This window comes from Sus scrofa, chromosome 8 (assembly GCF_054392235.1).
Source record: "Sus scrofa isolate SSC_HxYL_T2T_F1_AM1 chromosome 8, Sscrofa_HxYL_maternal_Yorkshire_Landrace_v2.0, whole genome shotgun sequence".
NCBI classification, from domain to species: domain Eukaryota; kingdom Metazoa; phylum Chordata; class Mammalia; order Artiodactyla; family Suidae; genus Sus; species Sus scrofa.
The window spans coordinates 128,765,524-128,787,500 of NC_139390.1; the positions used below are offsets into that span (position 1 = coordinate 128,765,524).

Below are 21,977 nucleotides of genomic sequence, written 5' to 3' on the forward strand. Positions count from 1 at the left end.
TTGGTTGATTTCTTCAGATCTATCTTCCAGTGTGCTAAGCTATTTATTTTATGATTTTTGGCTCTTATTCAGCTACATGTAGCAGAAGCTCTATTGCAGTATTGACTAGGTAGAAATTTATTTTTATCGGAGTTCCTCTCGTGGTGCAGCGGAAATGAATCCGACTAGGAACCATGAGGTTGTGGGTTCAATCCCCTGGCCTCACTCAGTGCGTTAAGGATCCAGCATTGCTGTGAGCTGTGGTCTAGGTCGCAGACGTGGTTCAGATCTGGCATTGCTGTGGCTGTGGTGTAGGAGGGGCAGCCGTAGCTCCGATTAGACCCCTAGCCTGGGAATCTCCATATGCCACAGGAGCAGCCCTAAAAAAGACAAAAGACCAGAAAAAAAAATTATCTTTATCATATAACATGATATCTGAAAGTTGGCAGCCCAAGAGTGATGTAGCAGCATTATAATAGCATCAGTACCTGAGATGTTTCTCTAGCTGGTGACAGAAGGAGAAGCCGGAGAAATTAGAATTGTGAGAAGGACTGAGCAGTCCTTTGAAAATGGAGACCGTGACATGAAAAAGAATATATGCAGTCCTTAGGAGCAGAGTGAAACCCCCAGCTAATAGCCAGCATGGAAATAGGCATTACAGACTTCACCTGAAAGGTACTGGAATTTGTGAATAAGTTAAATTCGTTTGGTAGTGAATTCTTCCCCTGAGCTTTCAGGCTGACTGACACTTTGATTCTGGACTTGTGATGCCCTGAGAATAGAATCTGCAAATGCCCACTCCAGACTTCTAACGTACAGAACTGTGGGCTAATAAACAGGCATTGTTTTAAGCCACTAGATTTGTGGCAATTTGTTACTCATTAGAAAACTGTTAGTCTAGAGAGTGAGATCCTTATTTTTTCACACTATATTTAATATCCCTAAAAAATAATTTGACCGAATCTATTCAAATTAATAGATGTTTTACATTTCAAAGATAGATAAGGAATATATATTTCGATTCTACATAAATTTCCCTCATCTAAAATGTAATATGATTTTCTTTTGTGTTTGATACATTAAAAAGCACTATAGGAGTTTCTGTTGTGGCTCAGTGGTAATGAACCTGACTAGTAACCATGAGGATGCAGGTTCGATCCCTGGGATCGAACCAGTGTTGCCATGAGCTGTGATTTAGGTTGCAGATGCAGCTTGGATCTAGTATTGCTGTGTAGGCCAGCAGCTGCAGCTTTGATTTGACCCCGAGCCTGAGAACTTATGCAACAGGGCAGGTGCAGTCCTAGAAAGCAAAAAACCCAAAACAAACAAATAAAAAACACTGTATAATTGTGAATATTTTTGATGCTTAGGAACATTATTAAATGATGATGTAATCAGAGATTAATGTGGTAACATCATTTAGACTGGATGAATTCTGAAAATGCAAAAATGATAATGAAATGCAAATACTGAGACGTAAGTGTCTTTATTAACTTTAGTGATTTGAAAAAAATCAAAGCAGGGACATTTTTCATACTTAATAAACCAGAATAAAGCATCTACATAAAATCGAGCAAAAAATCTTGTGTGTTAATTATTAGATTTTTCAGCATTTCACCTAATATTTAAGAATGTCACAATGTGCTATTGTTTTATTAGAGCTTTCCTAATAAAAGCTGGCACTTTGTATCAACTTTAATTTGTATTGTCTAGGTTTTAATGGTATACATTAAAAGTGATTAGTATGAAAACATTATTTAATTTGCCTTCAAATAATCAAATTTCCATAGATCTTAGATAATATTATATTGTTTGGCCTAAAAGCCTTTCAGAGTGCAATATGTTTTGTAATATTAGATTGAATATTTTCCTTGAAAAAAGAGCAGGGCAAAGACAAAGCCAGTTGTTTTTACCAACTTTTGGAAAGAAGGAGGGAAAGAATAAATATATAATGGAGATCCAAACAATAAAATTTAGCACTTCTTTCATTTTGGAAAAAAAAAAAGGCATTGGTTTACCAAAATGGAGTCTTTAGAACTGTTTCGAAAACCTGATCTCCAAAACCAATATATTGTTTATAAATATATTGTTTTTTAAACTAAAGTATAGTTGATTTACATTGTTGTGCTAATTTCTACTGCATAGCAAAATGACCCAGTCATACATATATATACATTCTTCTTATATTATCTTCCATAATGGTCTATCCCAAGAGACTGGATATAGTTCCCTGTGCTATAAAATACGACCTTATTGTTTTTCCATTCTAAATGTAATTGTTTGCAAAATATATTAGTTTTAATCAAACACTGGTTGGAGTTAGACTTAAAAGATTTTTAAAATTTATATTTTAGGAGTTCCCATTGTGGCTGAGTGGTTAACGAATCCAATTAGGAACCATGAGGTTGCAGGTTCGATCCCTGGTCTTGCTCAGTGGGTTAAGGATCCTGTGTTGCCATGAGCTGTGGTGTAGGCTGCAGATTCGGCTTGGATCCTGTGTTGCTGTGGCTATGGCACAGGCTGGTGGCTACATCTCCAATTAGATCCCTAGCCTGCGAACCTCCATATGCCGCAGGTGTAGCCCTAGAAAAGGCAAAAAGACAAAAATAAATAAATAAATAAAATTTATATTTTATTTTAAATAATGAAATCGGATAATAGTATGACCAAGTTTCAGAATACATAATTTATGTTTTGATGTGGTATGAATAATAATTTATAAAAGAAACCTTCCTCAGTTTTTAGTGTTATGTAATGAAATAATACAATACAGTGCTTTGTACCCTCATCTTCATGAGAATGTATTTGTACTGGTGATTTGGAAGAGGCTGGAGGGAGAGGTGGGAGTGATGTCATTGGCTTCCTCGGTTTGTGGGAAAATCACAACCAGCTCTTCGCTGTGCCTGCTACATCAGGAGCCTGGCCCTCAAGGCAACAGCTTTTAAAGTACGCAGATAACCTGGTTGCCTGGAAGAACTGGGAGGTGGGTGATTTTTCCTACTCCCTTTAGGCTGAGACTTGGGGTGATGGCTGTGACAAGTGCTCAAGTGCAGGTTAAGAATTGCTTCATTGTTAAAGTCTTATGGGTGTTGTGGACTAACGCCCATTGATTTCAGAGCTAGGTGTCTGGGAACCCTTCCTTCTGATGAGTCTTAAAATTTGACCTGCTGCTTATGGAGTTTCAACCCTTCATCCTCTGGGGAGAAAGTAGGCATTGGGAGTTTTCTTTAGATAGTTTGGCACGACAGTGGGGGTGGGGTTTAGGGCGAGAATCAGATGTTTCCTGTGAGTATTTTCTCATTGGTCTGATGGGTAAGGGTCACTTAGCTAGTGTCTAGATCTAGTTGAGGGATCACATGGAATTGTACATTCGGTTCATTCTTTCGAGGAGGGGAGCTCAGAATCAATTCCCAGTAAATATTCAATTTCCATCATTTTGATGATCAGTTAATCATTGACTTCTGTTTATTGCCTAATGTTATTTATTTTTTTTCGAAAATTAGCTTGAAAAATGATCCTTGATTCCAAAGGGCTTTTTGAACAAAACATGAGTGGGGGAATTCTAAAGAAAACATCAGGTGAATGTGACTTCAAAAAGTGGAACAATTTCCTATAGCAAAACTCAGTACAGATTATTCCAAAACACTTTACTGAAAATATAAGAAAACTTTGAAAATTTCGAACCACAAAACAAATGCCATAAATAACAGCAAAAGATGAGTTATAAACTAGGAATATTTTAAAAACATATGGAAGATAAAGGCTATATTTTTAATATAGAAGAATTTATAAAACAAGACAGAAAGGGAGTTCCCATTGTGGCTCGGCAGAAATGAATCTGATTAGTATCCATGAAAAAATGGGTTCTATCCCTGGCCTTGCTAAATGTGTTAAAGATCCGGCATTGCCATGGTGTAGGTTCGCAGATGTGGCTTGCATCTGGCACTGCTGTGGCTGTGGTGTAGGCCAGCAGCTGAAGTGCGGATTTGATCCCTAGCCTGGGAACCTCCATATGCCAAGGGTGCAGCCCTAAAAAAAAGAAAAGAAAAAAAGAAAAAAGATGAACTTAACTAGAAAATGGCTATAGATAGCTAATAGATACATAAAAAGATGGTCAAATTCACTTCGAATCAATGAGTATAATATTTTAAAATGAAATGTGTTTTCTCATTTAAGAGAGTTTTCAAAAGATAATAGTGTTGTCGAGGGGTGAGGAAGTAGATGCACTATTGAGAGAGTCCAAATTGATAAAACCTTTCTGTAGCTACTTGGTAATTCAACTGAAAGTTAAATGACGCACATTCCATACCTTAACAATTCAATTTTCCAGGAATTTGTCTTACTGACATTTCTATAGAAGTGCATTATGTATGTGTTTTCATTGATTATGTAACTGAGCTAGTACCCTGTGGGACACCTTTCTGTGTCCCCCATTGCTTGTTTTTAGGGAATAAACTTAAGTCTCTATGACCTTCCCTGGGTTCCAAAGGGCAGGTTCAAATAGTTGCTAATCAGGGAAAGGAGGGGATGCAGAGACCAGAGAGGCGAAATCAAGAAACAATAGTGCAGCTTTGGGGGCAGGGTCTTCGTCCCTCCTCAAGTAATAGGGACAATATCTTTGAGTTCTTCTACTGAAGTAAACCCCCTCCCCCAACAAATGGAAGATGTTTCTGAAGCATTCTTTATTTTGGAAAGAAGACCACTAGACCACTGAACACCAGCTTTGAAAACAATGCAAGCTTGTTCCTATCCTGATTCTTATCTGAAGCCCTATTTTTCATTCCCAAAACTGTAAAACCACCTCCTAGTCTCTCCTAAGCAGGGCACAGTCTGCTGTGACCCTTCTTTGCCTGGCATAGCAATAAAGCTGTTTTTTCTCCTTCATGCAAAACTCTGTCTCCACATTTCTATTTGACACCTGTGACAGAGGCTGTGTTCTAGCAACAGTGATGTCACGGTCTATAATAGTGCCAACGTGGAAACGAGTTAAATGTTCATCAATAAAAGGTGGTTAATGTACTACAGTAGAATAATATGGGTGTGATCTTTGGCTAGCAGGACGGAGCAGATTAGTGGAAGAGGGACTTTCTTTTTTACTTTATATTTCAAGTTTTTACAGTGAGAATGTTAGCAGGAATGTAGTGATGGGAAGGGAAAATAGAACAATGCATTGAAGAGTGCATCAAAGGTGAAATTAGCATTTTTATTTTAGGTGATAATTTTCTTGCTTCCTTATGAGGTTAAATAATATTTTGGATGTTTTCATATGCCTCTTTATATACATGCCTCTAGCAAATAGTAATATCACCCTTAAAGCCCTTTCATCTAAGTTAATTTTGCTTGTTTTGTTTCTTTATTCAATCAGTAAATATTTGGTCTTATTAAGAAATAATATTAAATTTCACACCAAGTATAAGATAACAAACAATCTATCATATAAGCATCATAGATCTGGAAGAAGATGGGATATTTAAAATAGATTTTAATTGATCAGAAAAGTTACAGGAACATTAGGTGAGAATAGAATGTTTCCTGTATTTCAGATGTATAGTTTGTCTTTTGCTCTTGAGATCTACAATCTATGTGTCATAAAATGTTATTTTTGTGTCCGGTTAACATTACTAGAGCTTCCTCTTTCTCTCTCTCTGTCTAGAAAATGTTCATTTCCTTTTATTCCATACCATCTCTGTCTTAGTCATCTTGCTTTCTCTCCTCTCTTTTCATCTTTTTCATAGTTTGTTTGTCTCTGTCATCACATTTACTCTTCTCTGTCTAGGTAGGACCATAATTATTTTTATTATTTTTTAAAATTTTTATTTGTTTATTTATTGTCTTTTTGCCTTTTCTTGGGTTGCTCCTGAGGTTCCCAGGCTAGGGGTCTAATTGGAGCTGTAGCCACCAGCCTACGCCAGAGCCACAGCAATGCGGGATCTGAGCCGCGTCTGCAACCTACACCACAGCTCACGGCAACTCCGAATCCTTAATCCACTGAGCAAGGCCAGGGATCGAACCTGCAACCTCGTGGTTCCTAGTCGGATTCATTAACCACTTTTCCATGATGGGAACTCTGACCATAACTATTTTTAAAGAAGATAATGGGATGCTAAGACATTTAGCTTACAGAAAGCCAGCCTGGATCATTCTGCCCACTATCAGTTTACTACGGAGGGTGGAAGCAACTTCCAAATACGAATAGTTTTGTGACTTATCTACTGCCCATCTCATAAAAACAGAAAAGAAAAAGACATGTTTCCTGCACGGTGTCCCACTAAATGTTTCTGAACATGACCTTCAGCATACATCATAGTAGGAGGGATTAGATGAGCGGGTGAGATCCCCAAAGGCCTTCTTTAAGCTAATATTAAGGGTGTGACTATAACCCCACAATTTTTAATTCACGTTCTGTGGTATTTCAGTAGCACTACTTTGCAATGATTCCTCTATTTATACAGTGGGTTCTTCTTGCTATAGTGATCATAAGTAAATGATAATAGGGGTCATTGGATTTTACCGCATTGAATATATCAAATTGATTGGACTCTTTCTCTAGGGTTAATGAACAATTTGGACAACTCTATTATTTAAATTCATAGATCTCTCACAAATCACATTCAAATTTTACCTCTTCTAAGGTTTCTGTGTTTATCAAGATGATTTTTAGTGCCTTATCCAAATCTGTCCAACTGGCTCTGGAAGTAATTCTGTTCTTTTTAAGGAATCATTTATATTAACTTTCTTCCTTTTCACAGTCAACTTATAAAATAATTAACTTTTGGATTTTTACTGAATTGATAAAACTCTGAAGAAAAGATATCATGTCAATCAGAGCTAGTATAAGTGTTAATCATCTATGCTTTTTCCCTGCCTCAGTGACATTAGCCTTTACAGGAAGAGGAAGGTTATGGAGGCCATTTCTCTTCACTTGTTTTACTCTAATCTGCTGAAATATACGTTTTCTTTAAAACCAGTGTCAAAGGTATTCATGAAAAGCTCAAGCATCAAAAGTAAAAGTCGACTTTTTTGATAGCAAAGAGAAAGAAATATATCTCACATAAAATATTAATCAAGTTTAACTACCTGGAGACACACTGTAATGATTTTGCGAAAGTTAGTCCTTGATCAGTTTGAGTGGAAATATTTGTATTTCTACATCATTGCTGAGATTTTGAATAACATTTATGCTAATCGGAAACCAGAATATCTTTAGGGAAAATAGTACTTGAACAGTCTTTACACAACAGACATTTGGTAAAGAACTGCTTATATGTGAGGCAAATGTAAGCACTGTAGGGGTTAAAGATACTTTCAAGGCATAATGCCAGCCCTACCTTTATGGGGGAAACTCAGCAATAGGCAAAAAAAAGCTTTCAGGTAGACAGATACCTAATAAATTCATTTACTCATTCATTAGCATATTTCTACTCATTGATTTAAAAAAGTTCATTGATCACTTATTGTGTAGCAGTAACTTGCCATCACTGAGGGTATGATGAACAGAACAGATGCTTTCTGAACCTTTAAGAAGCTTACATTTCTATGGGAATGAATGAAATTAAACAAATAATTAAATACTCATTTAATTGAAAGTATAACAATGGCTGCAAAGTTAAGAGCTGTGTATTCTGAAACCTATTGTAAGAGCAAATGGATTCAGGGAAGATTTGAGACCCAAAAGATGAGCAAGAATTAGACAACAAAGTCAATAAGCCATGAGTTGAAATAGCTTTTTATACAGTCTAATATCCTGGAGAGTATTATAGAAGTGAGTTGATTTTTTTTATGGTTCTAGTACTTTAAATGGCAGGTATTATGACTGAGGTTGCTAGTTGCCAACCCCATGTTTATTCTCTTTTTCTTCCTTACTAACAGAATCCAATTTTATTTAGAAGAACAACATGCCCAGGTAAAACAACTACTTTTTAAAAGTTCCCTTAAAGCTATAGGGTGTTTTTTTTTGTTTGTTTGTTTGTTTTCTTTTTTGACAGAGTTTTAACCAATAGGAAGAAAGCAAATTTACAGGTTTGGTCCTCTAGGAAAGTTCCTTTTGCACCGTGTTTCAGCTCTTAAATATAGTTTTTGCCTTTTTGTCCTTTACCCGCGTTTCTGAAATGAGAATTCTATGGTAGGAGCTATGGTCAGTATCTTGAGAATATAAGGATGAGTTTCATTATCTAAGATAAAATAGAAGGCATGAAAGGGCCCCGATGCCCAGTGTCATTGTGGATCTCCTATGCTCCTGGAGTCCTGCTCCCTGATTGCTTTAATTTGAGAGAATAAAAGAAAAATTAGCCTGCAAATATATAGAGTACATAGATTCTTATCTGTGGAAACCTTGCCTGCCTTTTTGTCAGATGGCTTTGTTCTTTTTTTGCTTTTTCATTGTCAAAGAAACATTTAAGTAAATATGGTATATTTGTCTAATGTGCTATTATATGTTTATATCTTTATACAAACTGTAAGGAATAGAAGAATTAAAAGTAAAGATAGTGCTTCTAGCTAGATTAATCAAGAATGCTTCATGGAAGATGTTCCATTTGAAATGGGATTTAACATTGTAAATTTGCCTTCAAATTTTAAAAAGGTTTTGCATATCAAGGAGAATCTTTTGCGTTTTTTTTTTGTTTTTTTTTTGTTTTTTTTTTTTCTCCATAGACACTTGGGAGCCAATGAATGCTTCCAGCAGATGCCTATCTTGTTTTAGTGCAGTAACTTATTTGCTACTGAGATGCCAATGGTTTGAGACTGGAAGACTTTTGGTAAAGAGACAGTTGAACTAAAAAGACAGTACAGTTGTCAAGTAGCATTTTAGAGCCCTTTCCAGGATCTCTATGGTAGTAAAGAGAGGGCTGATTTTTAGATATGGAAAAGAAAGGTGAAGAAAAGTGAGAGTAAGATTTCTATTTTGAGGTCTGGCTAGATAAGAATAATTTATTGTAGGTAGATGAGAAAGGATAGGTGACTGGGTAGGTGGGGAAGGGAAGATAATGAGTTTTATTTTAAGGTTATTTGAGAATAATAAAATAGAAATGTATGGGGTTAGTAGATACAAACTATTGCATTTGGCATGGATAAGCAATGAGATCCTGCTGTATATATAGCACAGGAAACTATATCCAATCACTTGCGATGGAACATGATGGAAGATAATATGAAAAAAAGAATGTGTGTGTGTATATATATATATATCACTTTGCTGTACAGCAGAAATTTACAGAACATTTTAAATCAACTCTAATAAAAAAGAAGTGGAAATGTATAGCAAACAATTGGAAATTTGTGACTCAAGGGTGAATTGTTGGGGGAATTAGTTGAAATCAATTGTTGTATTGCCCACGTTGATTTCATTCATTGGCAGTTTTTTTTTTTTTTTTTTTTTTTTTAACTGAGCCATGGTATCATGGTATAGCTAAAAAATCTAGTTTATTTGATAAAACAGCATTAGGTTAAAGGGTCTTTTTCACTGTGCCAGGAGAATATAGAAAATGAAATTTCCTGTTTTTTGACTATCAATTAAGATTAATATTATACCACATCTGTATTAAGTTATTCTTTTCTAAAATAACATTTATTCTTTTCTAATCATATATTTAAAGAGGTGTATGTTTAGAATGATGAATATCAGGAATGCTGAAAAACGGCAAGAGTAACATGTTTGCAATTATAATTTTGCAGTATGCAAAACAAAGATAATTTTATTATCATCCGAAATGCCTTTTTTCTCTATAAAGCCAAAATTAAAAAACTTGGATAAACATTGGTAAATTGCTTTAATCAAAGTTTTCTGCATATTCAGGCAAACTTCACTACATTTATGGCCTGTAATTTTTTCACTGTATGTATTCGATTAAAGATTTTGACTCGAAGCTCTGATTGAAAGTACCCTTGAAGTCTTCTTAAGTCACTTCACTAACATGACAAGTTTCCTTGTAAAAAAGCTCTAAATGACTTGTTTTTGGTTTTTTTTTAGGGTCACCCCTGCAGCACATGGAGGTTCCCAGCCTAGGGATCAAATGGGAGCTGTAGCCGCCGGCCTTGTCACAGCCACAGCAACGCATGATCCAAGCCTCTGTCTGCAACCTACACCACAGCTCACAGCAATGCCAGATCCTTACCCACTGAGCAAGTCCAGGGATCAAACCCGTCCTCATGGATGCTAGTCAGATTCATTTCCACTGAGCCATGATAGGAACTCCAAAATTACTTTTTAATAATCATGTGTTTGGTATTTTAAAATTTTAGCCAAATTCCCATCATGGCTTAGCAGTTAATGAACCTGACTAGTACCCATGAAGATGTGGATTCAATATCTGGCCTCACTCAGTGGGTTAAGGATCCGGCATTGCCAAGAGCTGGGGTGTAGCTCGCAGATGCAGCTCAGATCCTGTGTTGCTGTGGCTGTGGCATAGGGTAGCAGCTGTATCTCTGATTCGACCCCTAGCCTTGGAACCTTCATATGTGGCCCTAAAGAGACCCCCCACCCCCCAAAAAATTCTTTTAGGTCAGAATATACTTAGCTATTAAATAACAGCTAGAACTAGTTACCCAAAAACATACTTATATTTAAAGTTGATTTTAGCCCAAGTCACAGTTGGTGAGTGATTTACTATATTATGCTATCTAACATTTTGTGTGTATGTGTGTGCCTGTGTGTGTATACAAAGTATACATATATACTTTGAAACAGAAATGGAAAAATATTTCATAACTTATAAGAAGTTATACTGGTTTAACTGCCTAGAATGTTAACTCTTATAAAGCATATGACTTTCTGTCACATGGCTATTATTATTAGACCTGTGTATACTGCTCTGGGCTTGTTCTCCTCGTGAGAGTTTGTCTCCTAAGCACAGCAAGTCTGAAATTCCCCTCTGCTCTTGTAGCCCTTTGCACCCTCCTTCATGTTATTCTTCTGAGTTTTTGGTGGAGTACCTGAGAATCTCTTTCTTTCTTTTTTTTTTTTTTTTATTCTCTGCAAGTTCTACCCTTCACAAGTTTTCAGCTCATTCTTTAGCTTCCAATGCTATTCAGATTCAAAACTTGGCAATTATCTTAAAGAAGAGGCTTGTACTAGTTGCGAGCCCTTGTTCTAGTGTGATTTCGGTTCCTAAGCATCACTAGACTGTAGATTTTATCCTGTCTCTTCAGCTCATACCTCTGTCCTTTTGCCTGCTCTAGCACTCAGGAAATATTCCATAGGAAAGAACCAGTGATGAGTTTGGGCTCCCCTAGTCTTCAGTCCGTTATGAAAGCTATGTGACCTTTGAAAGCTAAACTAGTTCCTCTTTCCCTTAGAATAATCTGTCTGCCTATGAAAAACCTAATCTTTAGTTCTTGCCCTGACTATATGGGTAGATGCCCGTATAGAAGAAAGCAGCATGGGGAGTTCCCGTAGTGGCGCAGTGGTTAACGAATCCGACTAAGAACCAAGAGGTTGCGGGTTTGGTCCCTGCCCTTGCTCAGTGGGTTAACGATCTGGCGTTGCCGTGAGCTGTGGTGTAGGTTGCAGCCACGGCTCGGATCCCGTGTTGCTGTGGCTCTGGCATAGGCTGGCGGCTACAGCTCCGACTAGACCCCTAGCCTGGGAACCTCCATATGCCATGGGAGCGGCCCAAAGAAATAGCAAAAAGAAAAAAAAAAAGACAAAAAAAAAGAAAGCAGCATGCAATGTACACTCATATTAGAAGGCCTTTTCCCATTTTTGAATTTAGTACATAAATTCCTCTTTGTTTCTGCAAATCTTTTATACCTTTAATACTATGATTTTAACATTTTACCATTTTTGATAGGTAACAAAGGTTTACCAAGACATACTCATGGGTGGAAGTGCTGGAATAGCATCTCCAGATCACTGAATTTAAACCACTCTTATTTTCTATAATATAAACATTTAGAAATATGTGTATCTCCAAACACTGTTTTAGCTGCATTTCACAAATTTTGATATATCGTATGTTCTTTGACATGTGGTCTACTTTCTGATTTCCCTTGTTCTTTCTTCTTTGACCCATGTATTTTTAGAGTATTTATTACAAATAAAATATAAAATGCAATTTAGAAATCAGCAGTCACTATAAATTTATCTGGTAAATTTTAATTTAGTAGAATAATATAAAAATTAAATTTTTTCTTGTAGAAGTCCACAAATATATACAGCAAATTCTGACTACAGGAAGAAACAAACAAATTTGAAAGTACAGATAAACCTATTCTATTTTATTTATCTCTATAGATCTATCTTTAAAATAAACAGTAGAATTGACTACCTTGCAATGTTACTTATAAAGAAAATAAGAAATGACATAAATAGCAAATATCAAAACTGTAAAGAAAGATATCTCTACAGAATCTTGAAGCAATAAACAAAAAATTCATTTTCTTAATAAATTTGAAAGCTTAGGACAACAATGGACAATTATCTTTATTAAATAAAACCCAAATCTAGAGTTAATATGTTATTTAAAATGTCTGTTTTCAACCAAAATTTGTTAGGTATACAAATAGGTAGGGATGATTCATACTTAGGGGAGAAAAACAGCCAAAGGAAACCAACTCCAGTAAGGTTAGATGGTGTATTTGACAGGTAAAGGCTTCAAAGCAGCTGTCATAAATACGTTCAAAGAATTAAATGAAATTTATGTTTAAATAACTAAAGTAAAATACATGACATTCAATAGATAAGGAATCATGATAGAGAAATGGAAGCAAGCAAGCAAAAAGAACAGAAAAAGGGTACAGTAATGTAAATGAAAAATTCACCAACTAGACTTAAGAGCAGATTGGAGATGACAACATAGAATCAGTGAATTAAATAAAAAATCAATAGAAATCATGGTGTCTGAAGAAAAGAGAGAAAAATACTGAAAAAATGAGCAGTTTCAGAGACCTGTGGGTCAATGTTATGTATTCCAACAAATATGTAATGTCAGCCCCAGAAAGAGAGGTGAGGAAGAAAGGGGCAGAAAAAAATATTTGAAGAAATGATAGATGAAAACTTTCCAAACTTAATGAAAAAACATGAATATATGAATCTAGGAAATTCAAAGAGCTGCAAGTAAGATAAAGAGAACACACACTTAGGCACATCATAGTCAGACTGCTGAAAGCCAAAAACAGAGAACATCTTGAAAATGAAAAACAACTTATTATATACAGTGGAAATAATATGATTATAAATTATCATCAGAAAAAGTAAAGGCCAAAAATCAGTGAAATTACTTATTCAAGATTCTGAGAGATAAAGTCAACTAAGAATTCTGTATCCAGTGAAACTATCATTAACAAATAAAATGTGGGAGTTCCCATTGTGGTTCAATGGATTAAGAAGCCAACATAGTGTCTGTGAGTATGTGGGTTTAATCCCTGGCCTCACTCAGTGGGTAAAGTATCTGGTGCGGCTGTGGCTTAGGCCAGCAGCTGTAGCTCTGATTTGACCCCCTAACCCAATAACTTTGATGTGCCGCTGGTGCAGCCCTAAAAAGAAAAAAAAAAAAAAGGCGAAATAAAGACATCTCCAAATCTTTTATCATTGTGTGGTAAAAGGACAATTTATTCCAAGGCTGAAACTCAAGTTCAATCTTTATTTGCTTTGTGCTACAGCTTAGGAGACAACTTAATAATCAAATGCTCCACTTCTGACTAGGGCTGGGTTTTTTTTTTATTTTTTATTTTTTATTTTTTTTTAATTTTCCCACTCTACAGCAAGGGGGTCAGGTTATCCTTACATGTATACATTACAATTACAGTTTTTCCCCCACCCTTTCTTCTGTTGCAACATGAGTATCTAGACAAAGTTCTCAATGCTATTCAGCAGGATCTCCTTATAAATCTATTCTAAGTTGTATCTGATAACCCCAAGCTCCCGATCCCTCCCGCTCCCTCCCCCTCCCATCAGGCAGCCACAAGTCTCTTCTCCAAGTCCATGATCTACTTTTCTGAGGAGATGTTCATTTGTGCTGGATATTAGATTCCAGTTATAAGTGATATCATATGGTGTTTGTCTTTGTCTTTCTGGCTCATTTCACTCAGGATGAGATTCTCTAGTTCCATCCATGTTGCTGCAAATGGCATTATGTCATTCTTTTTTATGGCTGAGTAGTATTCCATTGTGTATACATACCACTTCTTCCGAATCCAATCATCTGTTGATGGACATTTGGGTTGTTTCCATGTCCTGGCTATTGTGAATAGTGCTGCAATGAACATGCGGGTGCACGTGTCTCTTTTAGGTAGAGTTTTGTCAGGATAGATGCCCAAGAGTGGGATTGTGGGGTCATATGGAAGTTCTATGTATAGGTTTCTAAGGTATCTCCAAACTGTTCTCCATAGTGGAGGTACCAGTTGACATTCCCACCAACAGTGCAGGAGGGTTCCCTTTTCTCCACAGCCCCTCCAGCACTTGTTATTTATGGATTTATTAATGATGGCCATTCTGACTGGTGTGAGGTGATATCTCATGGTAGTTTTGATTTGCATTTCTCTTATAATCAGAAATGTTGAGCATTTTTTCATGTGTTTGTTGGCCATCTGTATATCTTCTTTGGAGAAATGTCTATTCAGGTCTTTTGCCCATTTTTCCATTGATTGATTGGTTTTTTTGCTGTTGGGTTGTACAAGTTGTTTATATATTCTAGAGATTAAGCCCTTGTCAGTTGCATCATTTGAAACTATTTTCTCCCATTCTGTGAGTTGTCTTTTTGTTTTCTTTTTGGTTTCCTTTGCTGTGCAAAAGCTTTTCAGTTTGATGAGGTCCCATGGGTTTATTTTTGCTCTAATTTCTATTGCTTTGGGAGACTGACCTGAGAAAATATTCATGGTGTTGATGTCAGAGAGTGTTTTGCCTATGTTTTCTTCTAGGAGTTTGATGGTGTCCTGTTGTATATTTAAGTCTTTCAGCCATTTGGAGTTTATTTTTGTGCATGGTGTGAGGGTGTGTTCTAGTTTCATTGCTTTGCCTGCAGCTGTCCAGGTTTCCCAGCAATGCTTGCTGAATGGGCTGGGGTTTTAATTGATGTTTGGTAAGTGGAGTTTTGGAAGATAAGAGCACACATGCAGTTTAATATGTCCATGGTCAGAGGACATAGGAAATTTCACATGTCAAAATGGCAGGAAACAAGGATGAGAAAAATAATGAATTTTGTGAAATGGGAAGCTGGCATCTGGGACCACAGGTCAATTATGCTTGGATTTTAAGTAGCTTATTTTAGGATTCTGGGCTTGGGAAATTGTGTAGGGCTTCAACTTGACATGACTGAATAAAATCACAAAGCATGGGAAATGGTTTTTCCGAAATGCAAACAGGGTCACCTGCCTTTCTTTTAAGTTGGCTGACACCAGGGATGTTTTTTTAACTGCCTTGTAGACTGTCATCATGAGATTCCTAACAACTTAACTACTTTTGATTTTGTTGTTGTTATGGGTTATTTGGCGCTTAAAATACTAGGAATTTTTCTTTTAAATATCCTGTTTGAATCCCCCTGCAGCAAAGGATCACTGAGACTTTCATGTAGTCGCACAACTAATAGAAATAACAATGCTAATAACAATGATGATGGCAATGAAAGCAAACACTGGTGCTTGTTATATATCAAGTACGTTGACCTAAACAGACTGCCTGATATTTCTCTGGCATAGGTGGGTTTATATGAGATAAACAGAGGATTGCATGGTGTCTGCAACCATGACAAGTCATGTGCAAGTCCTTGCAGGGCAAGGGAAAGAAGTTGGGAGCATTGTGGGAAAACAGAGTCCATGGCATTCCATTGGCTGAGTCCTTGCCAGGAAAGAAGAGGGTCTTTTTCCTCGTGGGCTCTGCTTTTGTCATAGGGTGATCTTCTGACTGTATTTAGTTGAGGATTTTATTGGTTTAATTTTTTTTTCAGATACCATTCTGAGAATTTGTCATACTTCAATCATTTTAATTCTGTGGTTAGTTATGTCATTTTTAGATGGGCTCTCATTTTCCAGATGAAGTAAGGATACCTTAGACTTGCCTTTAATTTGCGTTGAGGCATAGCTTTGATTTCATCAGACATTTTATGGCAGTTCCCTTCAGTTTATAATTCTTTCAGTTTGTCCTCCCATTTTTGCCTCTGGAAAGTGGACATAGCTGCTAGCACTGTCATTGCACTCACTACAATGGACTTTTAAAAATTCAGTTTATTTAAATTAAAAATAAAATAACATCTAAAATGGAACTTTTATTTTTTATGTATTTTTTTGAATAACTTGCTGCCAGTTGAAAGGCTGGCATTTGAACATATGACCTAGATTAGTGTCTTATGTTTAAATATTAGATCAGGAAAGGAGTTTCTTCTGTGGTACAATGGTATCAATGGTATCTCTGCAGCTCCAGGGCACAGGTTCAATCCCTGACCTGACACAGTGGATTAAAAGGATCTGGTGTTGCTGTGGCTTGGATTTGATCCCTGGCCCAGGAACTCCGTATGCTGTGGGTTGGCCAAAAAAGAAAAAAAAAATTAGACCAGGAAGATGAGAATCGTGTAGTTTTAGCTCTTGAGCTAGGACTTAGATTCTGTTGCAGAGCATGTGGAATTTCCTTAACACAGGAATACAATTCAAATACTGGATTAAAAAAAGCCTGAGAAATGTCTCTTATATCCACTCATCATGTGTTTTACCTATTTTCTCTGATCATCAACAGGGATTTGATGATCTTACCTATACACTCTGATTTTCCCTGCAGTGGTATATAGAGTACTGTCTATAGATATTGCTGCCAGGTGAGAATTCAGATTTGTCTTGCTAATCATTAGCCTAGGAAATTTACTTCACATATGAATCTCTTGGTCAGATCAAATGGTAGTTGAAGGTGAGTAAGAAGAGCACGGAAATACCAATAAAGAATACAAGTAGGGAATACGTTTTCAGAGAAGCAGAAAACCTCTATCAAAGGTGGTAGTCATGACTGAGGGTAGTATACCACCTAAGTGAGTCTGTTGAAATTTAGGAGTTTATGGAGTTTTCTATTTGGGAAACACTATTGTTGAAGAAAACTAGTGCAAATGCCTTTGTTTCAAGGCATTTAAAAAAAGGTTCTGGTGTGGCAGCAGCCAAACCCATCAGTCATATCTAGACTAGGCACTAGATGGTGACTCCAGGCAGGATGTTAAGAGAAGCAGGAACAGTAATAGCTTTTGATAAGAAAATTAAAATACATTATAGGAATAATCAAGATCTTTGTAAAGCTTTTCTAAATAATATTAGGAAATACACCATATTTAGTGTGTATTTCTTCTGCTTTTGTGCTCTCTTTCACTCTCCTTTCACTTGCCACAGAAGCAGCCCCCAAACATCCAAAAGTCATCTTTGGAGCTATTGCTAGTATTGCTTATCCGGAGCCTACCTTTACAAAATACCCTCCAGAGGCAGACAAGAAGAAACTAGCTGCTGACCTTTCCTAGTTGACTTACAGATTGTGGCTTTTGTGTTTGACACATACTCAAACCAGAAATATGGGGTTTTCCGGTTTTTCTTATTTCTATGTACTAGTCAAAGAATTTGCTATTGAGTACGTTCTCTTGGGTATGTGGTTGCCCCAAAGTGCTTAGATTTGTTGCCAGATTATAAACTGTGTTTATTTACATTGATGAAAGGCTGTCAAATAATAATGACTGTAAAACACTTTGACTATATAAGGTGCTATATAAATGCAAAATATCATTCATTTGACAAAAATGATCAGTATTCTTAACCATATTTGGTGATTCTTTGGAAGTGGAAGAGAATGTTGTTGGCTTGTCCTTGAGGCTGGTATTAGGGATGTAAAGAATAAAAGAAAGTATGTTTGATAAAGTGTGGCTCCTAGATGTGCTTCAAAAGCATGCCTTCTCAGTGTCCAAATTTGTTGGACTTCTTTCAAACATTAATTCTTCTCTGTTAGCCCAGACCCTAATTGTTCAGCCTTGTTTATTTATGTTGAAAGTGGCTTTTGAAGAAGACTAAGATTTAGCTAACCCATTTATAGAATTGGGGACCAATCTAAGTATTTTACTTGTTTTAACTTATTCCATCCTCACAACATTCCTATGATATATGATATAAATTCTATTATTTTCCCACTTACACATGAGGACATTGAGAATTCGAGGTTAGGTAGCCTGCTTAGGGTCCCACAAAAAGTAAGGAGAGATATTTGGAATCAAAGAAGTCTAGTGCTAGAGTCCACACCCTTAGCCACAACACAAGTCTCCTGCCTTCCAGAAAATTGTTAAAACTTAAAAAGTTTGGTCTCTATACATAAGACTGATGAACAGATTTGTTGTATATAATATGTTATATTTTAAAATAATTTGAAGAAAATGAATTAAAAATTTTCATTGAGGTAATTAGCTAATGGTTTACAGGCATTAATTGTACAACAAATATATAAATATATTTTATTTAATTTAGTTTAGAATTATTATTGCAGTTATTAATATCCATATGGTTTATGTTGATTAAAAATGTTAATGTAACTGTAGAGCATGTAAAGAGCCATAAATGATGAAAAGGGAAGCCTTTTAACTTAATTGAAATCCATTGAAATGAAATAAACAGTCTCTTTTGTAGACTAAAGTATGCTCACATAAGATAGTGTAGCAGGAATAGTTTAGCTGCTTAAGAAAACAAAAAATCACTGCTTTCATTTCTGTATAAGATTTTATTTTCATTATGAAATTTGAAAATTAGAGTTTGATCTATATTATGAATGCTTTTTTAAAAAAGGATGCAAACCTATACTTCATAATTCTGCTTACTTTATCTTAAATTTTGACAAGTGAATTAATTTATACTTTTATAAGCAGGGTATAGATTTGCAGATACTCTTAAATTTCTATTTTTAATGATTAATTAAAGAAAAATTTCATATTTTTCTACTTATACCATTGCTTAGTATGAATGTCTATGCTATATATTTTTGGAAATTTTCTATATATATTTATACTTGTCCTTTGAAATTCATTTCAGGGTGTGCCAGCTCCAGGAGCCTATGATGTACAAAAATCATATGTGATGTCCCAAGTTCAACATAAATACATGCCACCTCGCAGCTTTGTAGCTAAGATAAAACACACCTCTTTTCTTAGCACAACTCCTCGGTGCCTGGACAATATGATTGATGGACCTGGTAAGTATAGACTGTCCTTTTAAAGATCGTGGGGGGCTTGGGGAAAAAACCTAAGGTTTCCTTATTAAGATAGATAGTTGTAAACATACATTTGCCATGTCTCTGTCAACTGTGCAGAACAACAACAAAAAAATACCCACTTATTTAGTGAAAGATTTTAGATTTTTTTTTCAACTGTAAGATTATTTGTTTGGAGTTGTCTGTCTTTTAATTTTACCAAAGATAATTTTACTAATTTTCTGAAAGCTAATAAGCCATCTTCTACTGGAGAAAAAAAACCTCTTAATATGCTATAGTTAGAGGAAAAATAACTACTGATTTGGTAGTTAAGATATACATCACACCAGTCTCATGGAATTATTTTAATTTTTCTCAAGTAATAAGAAAGCAACCATATAAAAGGTAAACATTTATTTGGGGGTTAAAATTCAAGCTATAATTTTGAATTTTAAAATTGGGGCTAGTTCAGCTACTAGTAGTAGCATTTTTGTATTAAAATTGAATGAAATAACTTCCTCTGGTAATGAAGATAAATCAGTAAGTATGTTATTTCACACAGGAGATAAAAAATAGGAACAATTGTTTTCAACAGTAATTTACAAATGTGTTGCTACTAAACCAGCAAACTATTGTAATGAATCTTTATGAGACCATAAAGGGAAAAATGAAGTAGAATGGAGAAACTTAAGAGTTTTCAATGAAAAATTGAAGCAGGAGAATATGAAAATTCAAACAAATAAGAATACTTGAAGATGTGAGATCCACAGAGGCTTGCTTTGTTTTTCATTGCCTTTCAAAAATCAGGTGTATTACCAAATTAAAATTCCATTTCAGGTCCAAATTTAACTTTCCTTATTTTCTTTTTCTTCTCTTGGGTTATTGGATCATTGTTGATTTTGTCAGGTTTTAGCTTTGTTTTGAAGGTGAATTCAAACCCCTTTAGTGTGTCCCTGGCCACAGTCAGTACATGGTCACCCAGAAGCCGGGCAGGGAAATTAGTTCTTTGAAGTTGGTACCGTCACTGTCATCATAACCAAACACAGTCAATTAAGGAACAAATAAATATCTATTCCAGAGTCTCTTGAAATAGATTATGTTGATCTTCATATTTTCTGAAGATTTTTTTTTATCTTTGATTTTACTCTCTTCTCCATAAAAATTATTATAGATGGAATGCATAGGAAGAATTTCAGTTAAGTGCCAGGATTGGCACTCTGACTTTTTGTTGCTTCAGTATTTAGCCTAGGGCAAATAAATTCACTAATTGTCTCATTCGTTTCTATTTTACAAAATTGAGATAATATTTGCCACCTACTTGGCTCTCATGAGAATACTAAAGTTTAATAAAGCTATATTTCAAAGTTATTTACAGAACTTCTAAAGCTCCTTAGAAGTATAAAATCTTATTATAATATGAAACATGTTTTTTCTTAATGCCGAGCCAACTATAGCTTCTGAAAGAATTTGGGAGAGTGGAATATCTTCATTACGAAGACAGTTATTATTTGGAGGTCAAAGACATGTGGACTGTCAAAGTCACTAGACAACTGTAAATTAGCCAGCTTGCTAAATGAAAATAGTTTGTCATATTTGTTGAACCAATAATTCATCAAATTTGCCATTCTGTATCTTAAAGTAGCCTATACTTCAAAGAAATGATAGCAGAAACACCATATGCCTCTATAATCAACACATTAGAAAAAAACATACGGATTTCTGAAGCTATTACCTGGTGCCATGATGTATGAAATTTGATTTCCTCTGACATATGTAGATACCGTAATAATTATAGACTTGTTCATTCTTTTAAATTTAAGCTGCTGTCTTAAAGTGCACAGTCCAAATTATGTCTCTGAAAGATTTAATAGGTGACCAGAGCCAATTCAGGTAATAGCCATGCTTTATTTTGGTAATTGAAGATTAACTTCTGTTTGTCCTAACTCTGTTTGTTACATTGATCCAATCAAGGAAAAGAAGTCAGGTGTGATGTTATCAACTCTCTAAACAGATTCCTCATTTTTGGTTGATTTTTATTTAGGTTAGGTTTTTACTGATCAATATAACAAACAATGCTTCATTCTAAAATGAGAAGAGCTCATTTCTATTTAAAATTCTTAATACCATTTAATTTTCCTGGGGACAAATAGAGTGTTAAGTCTTTTGATTGAAAATAATCACTGTTACATAGTCAAAAGGTGAAATGATAATTGTTCTGTTGGTTATATGTGTCAATGTTTATTTTATGAAAATAAGAAAAAAAATTTTTTAACGCTATTATTTGATCTAAACATTGGTAATTTATTTTATCTTAGTACCAATGAGAAGAGCCTTTTGGGGTTTTCTGTCAAATTCTTTACAAGCCAGATAAAATTATTTTCTGTTAGAGTGTGTGTGTGTATAACTATAAGATTTTTTGAATTAATTTACAGGGCATGATATGCATATTTGTTCCTTGAGATATGACATTACTAGGAAGAACTGAGCGTGTTGCCTTACAGAACTTAACATGTATATTGTTATCTTTCTACCTATAAATAGAATAATTGGAAAATCAAAATTGATTACTGACTATCTTATATTTGTAGGTGAAAGTGTTAAGAACTGAGGTTGATAAATGAGATTATTAGTTATGAGTTTGTTCAGCGTGTGAATAATATTCTTCTCATGGGAATCACAAACTTATAGGTCATTCAGTCACTCAACATTTTACAGTCATGTATTTATTTCAGATTGTTTTAGAATTTTTATTAACAGTATGGAAGTGATTCTGTTTTATTCCAATGAAGTCTTTTTTTGCAGATATTTAAAAAAGATAAAGCTCATGTTCATTAGTTTAAATTAAGGAGGAGAAGTATATTTGCAATCAGTATAC

The 21,977-nt window shown here is 35.3% G+C and overlaps 1 protein-coding gene across 9 annotated transcripts in view; it reads left to right on the forward strand.

Annotated features, from left to right (window-relative positions):
- The window catches only part of STPG2 (sperm tail PG-rich repeat containing 2), a 552,915-nt gene that overhangs the window by 204,685 nt on the left and 326,253 nt on the right, over window positions 1-21,977 (forward strand). For all 9 annotated transcript variants that reach the window (XM_084973380.1, XM_084973377.1, XM_084973378.1 and 6 more), the window contains one exon: window positions 18,946-19,105. In XM_084973380.1, the coding sequence (XP_084829506.1) occupies window positions 18,946-19,105 (160 nt within the window). The remainder of the gene's footprint in view (window positions 1-18,945; window positions 19,106-21,977) is intronic.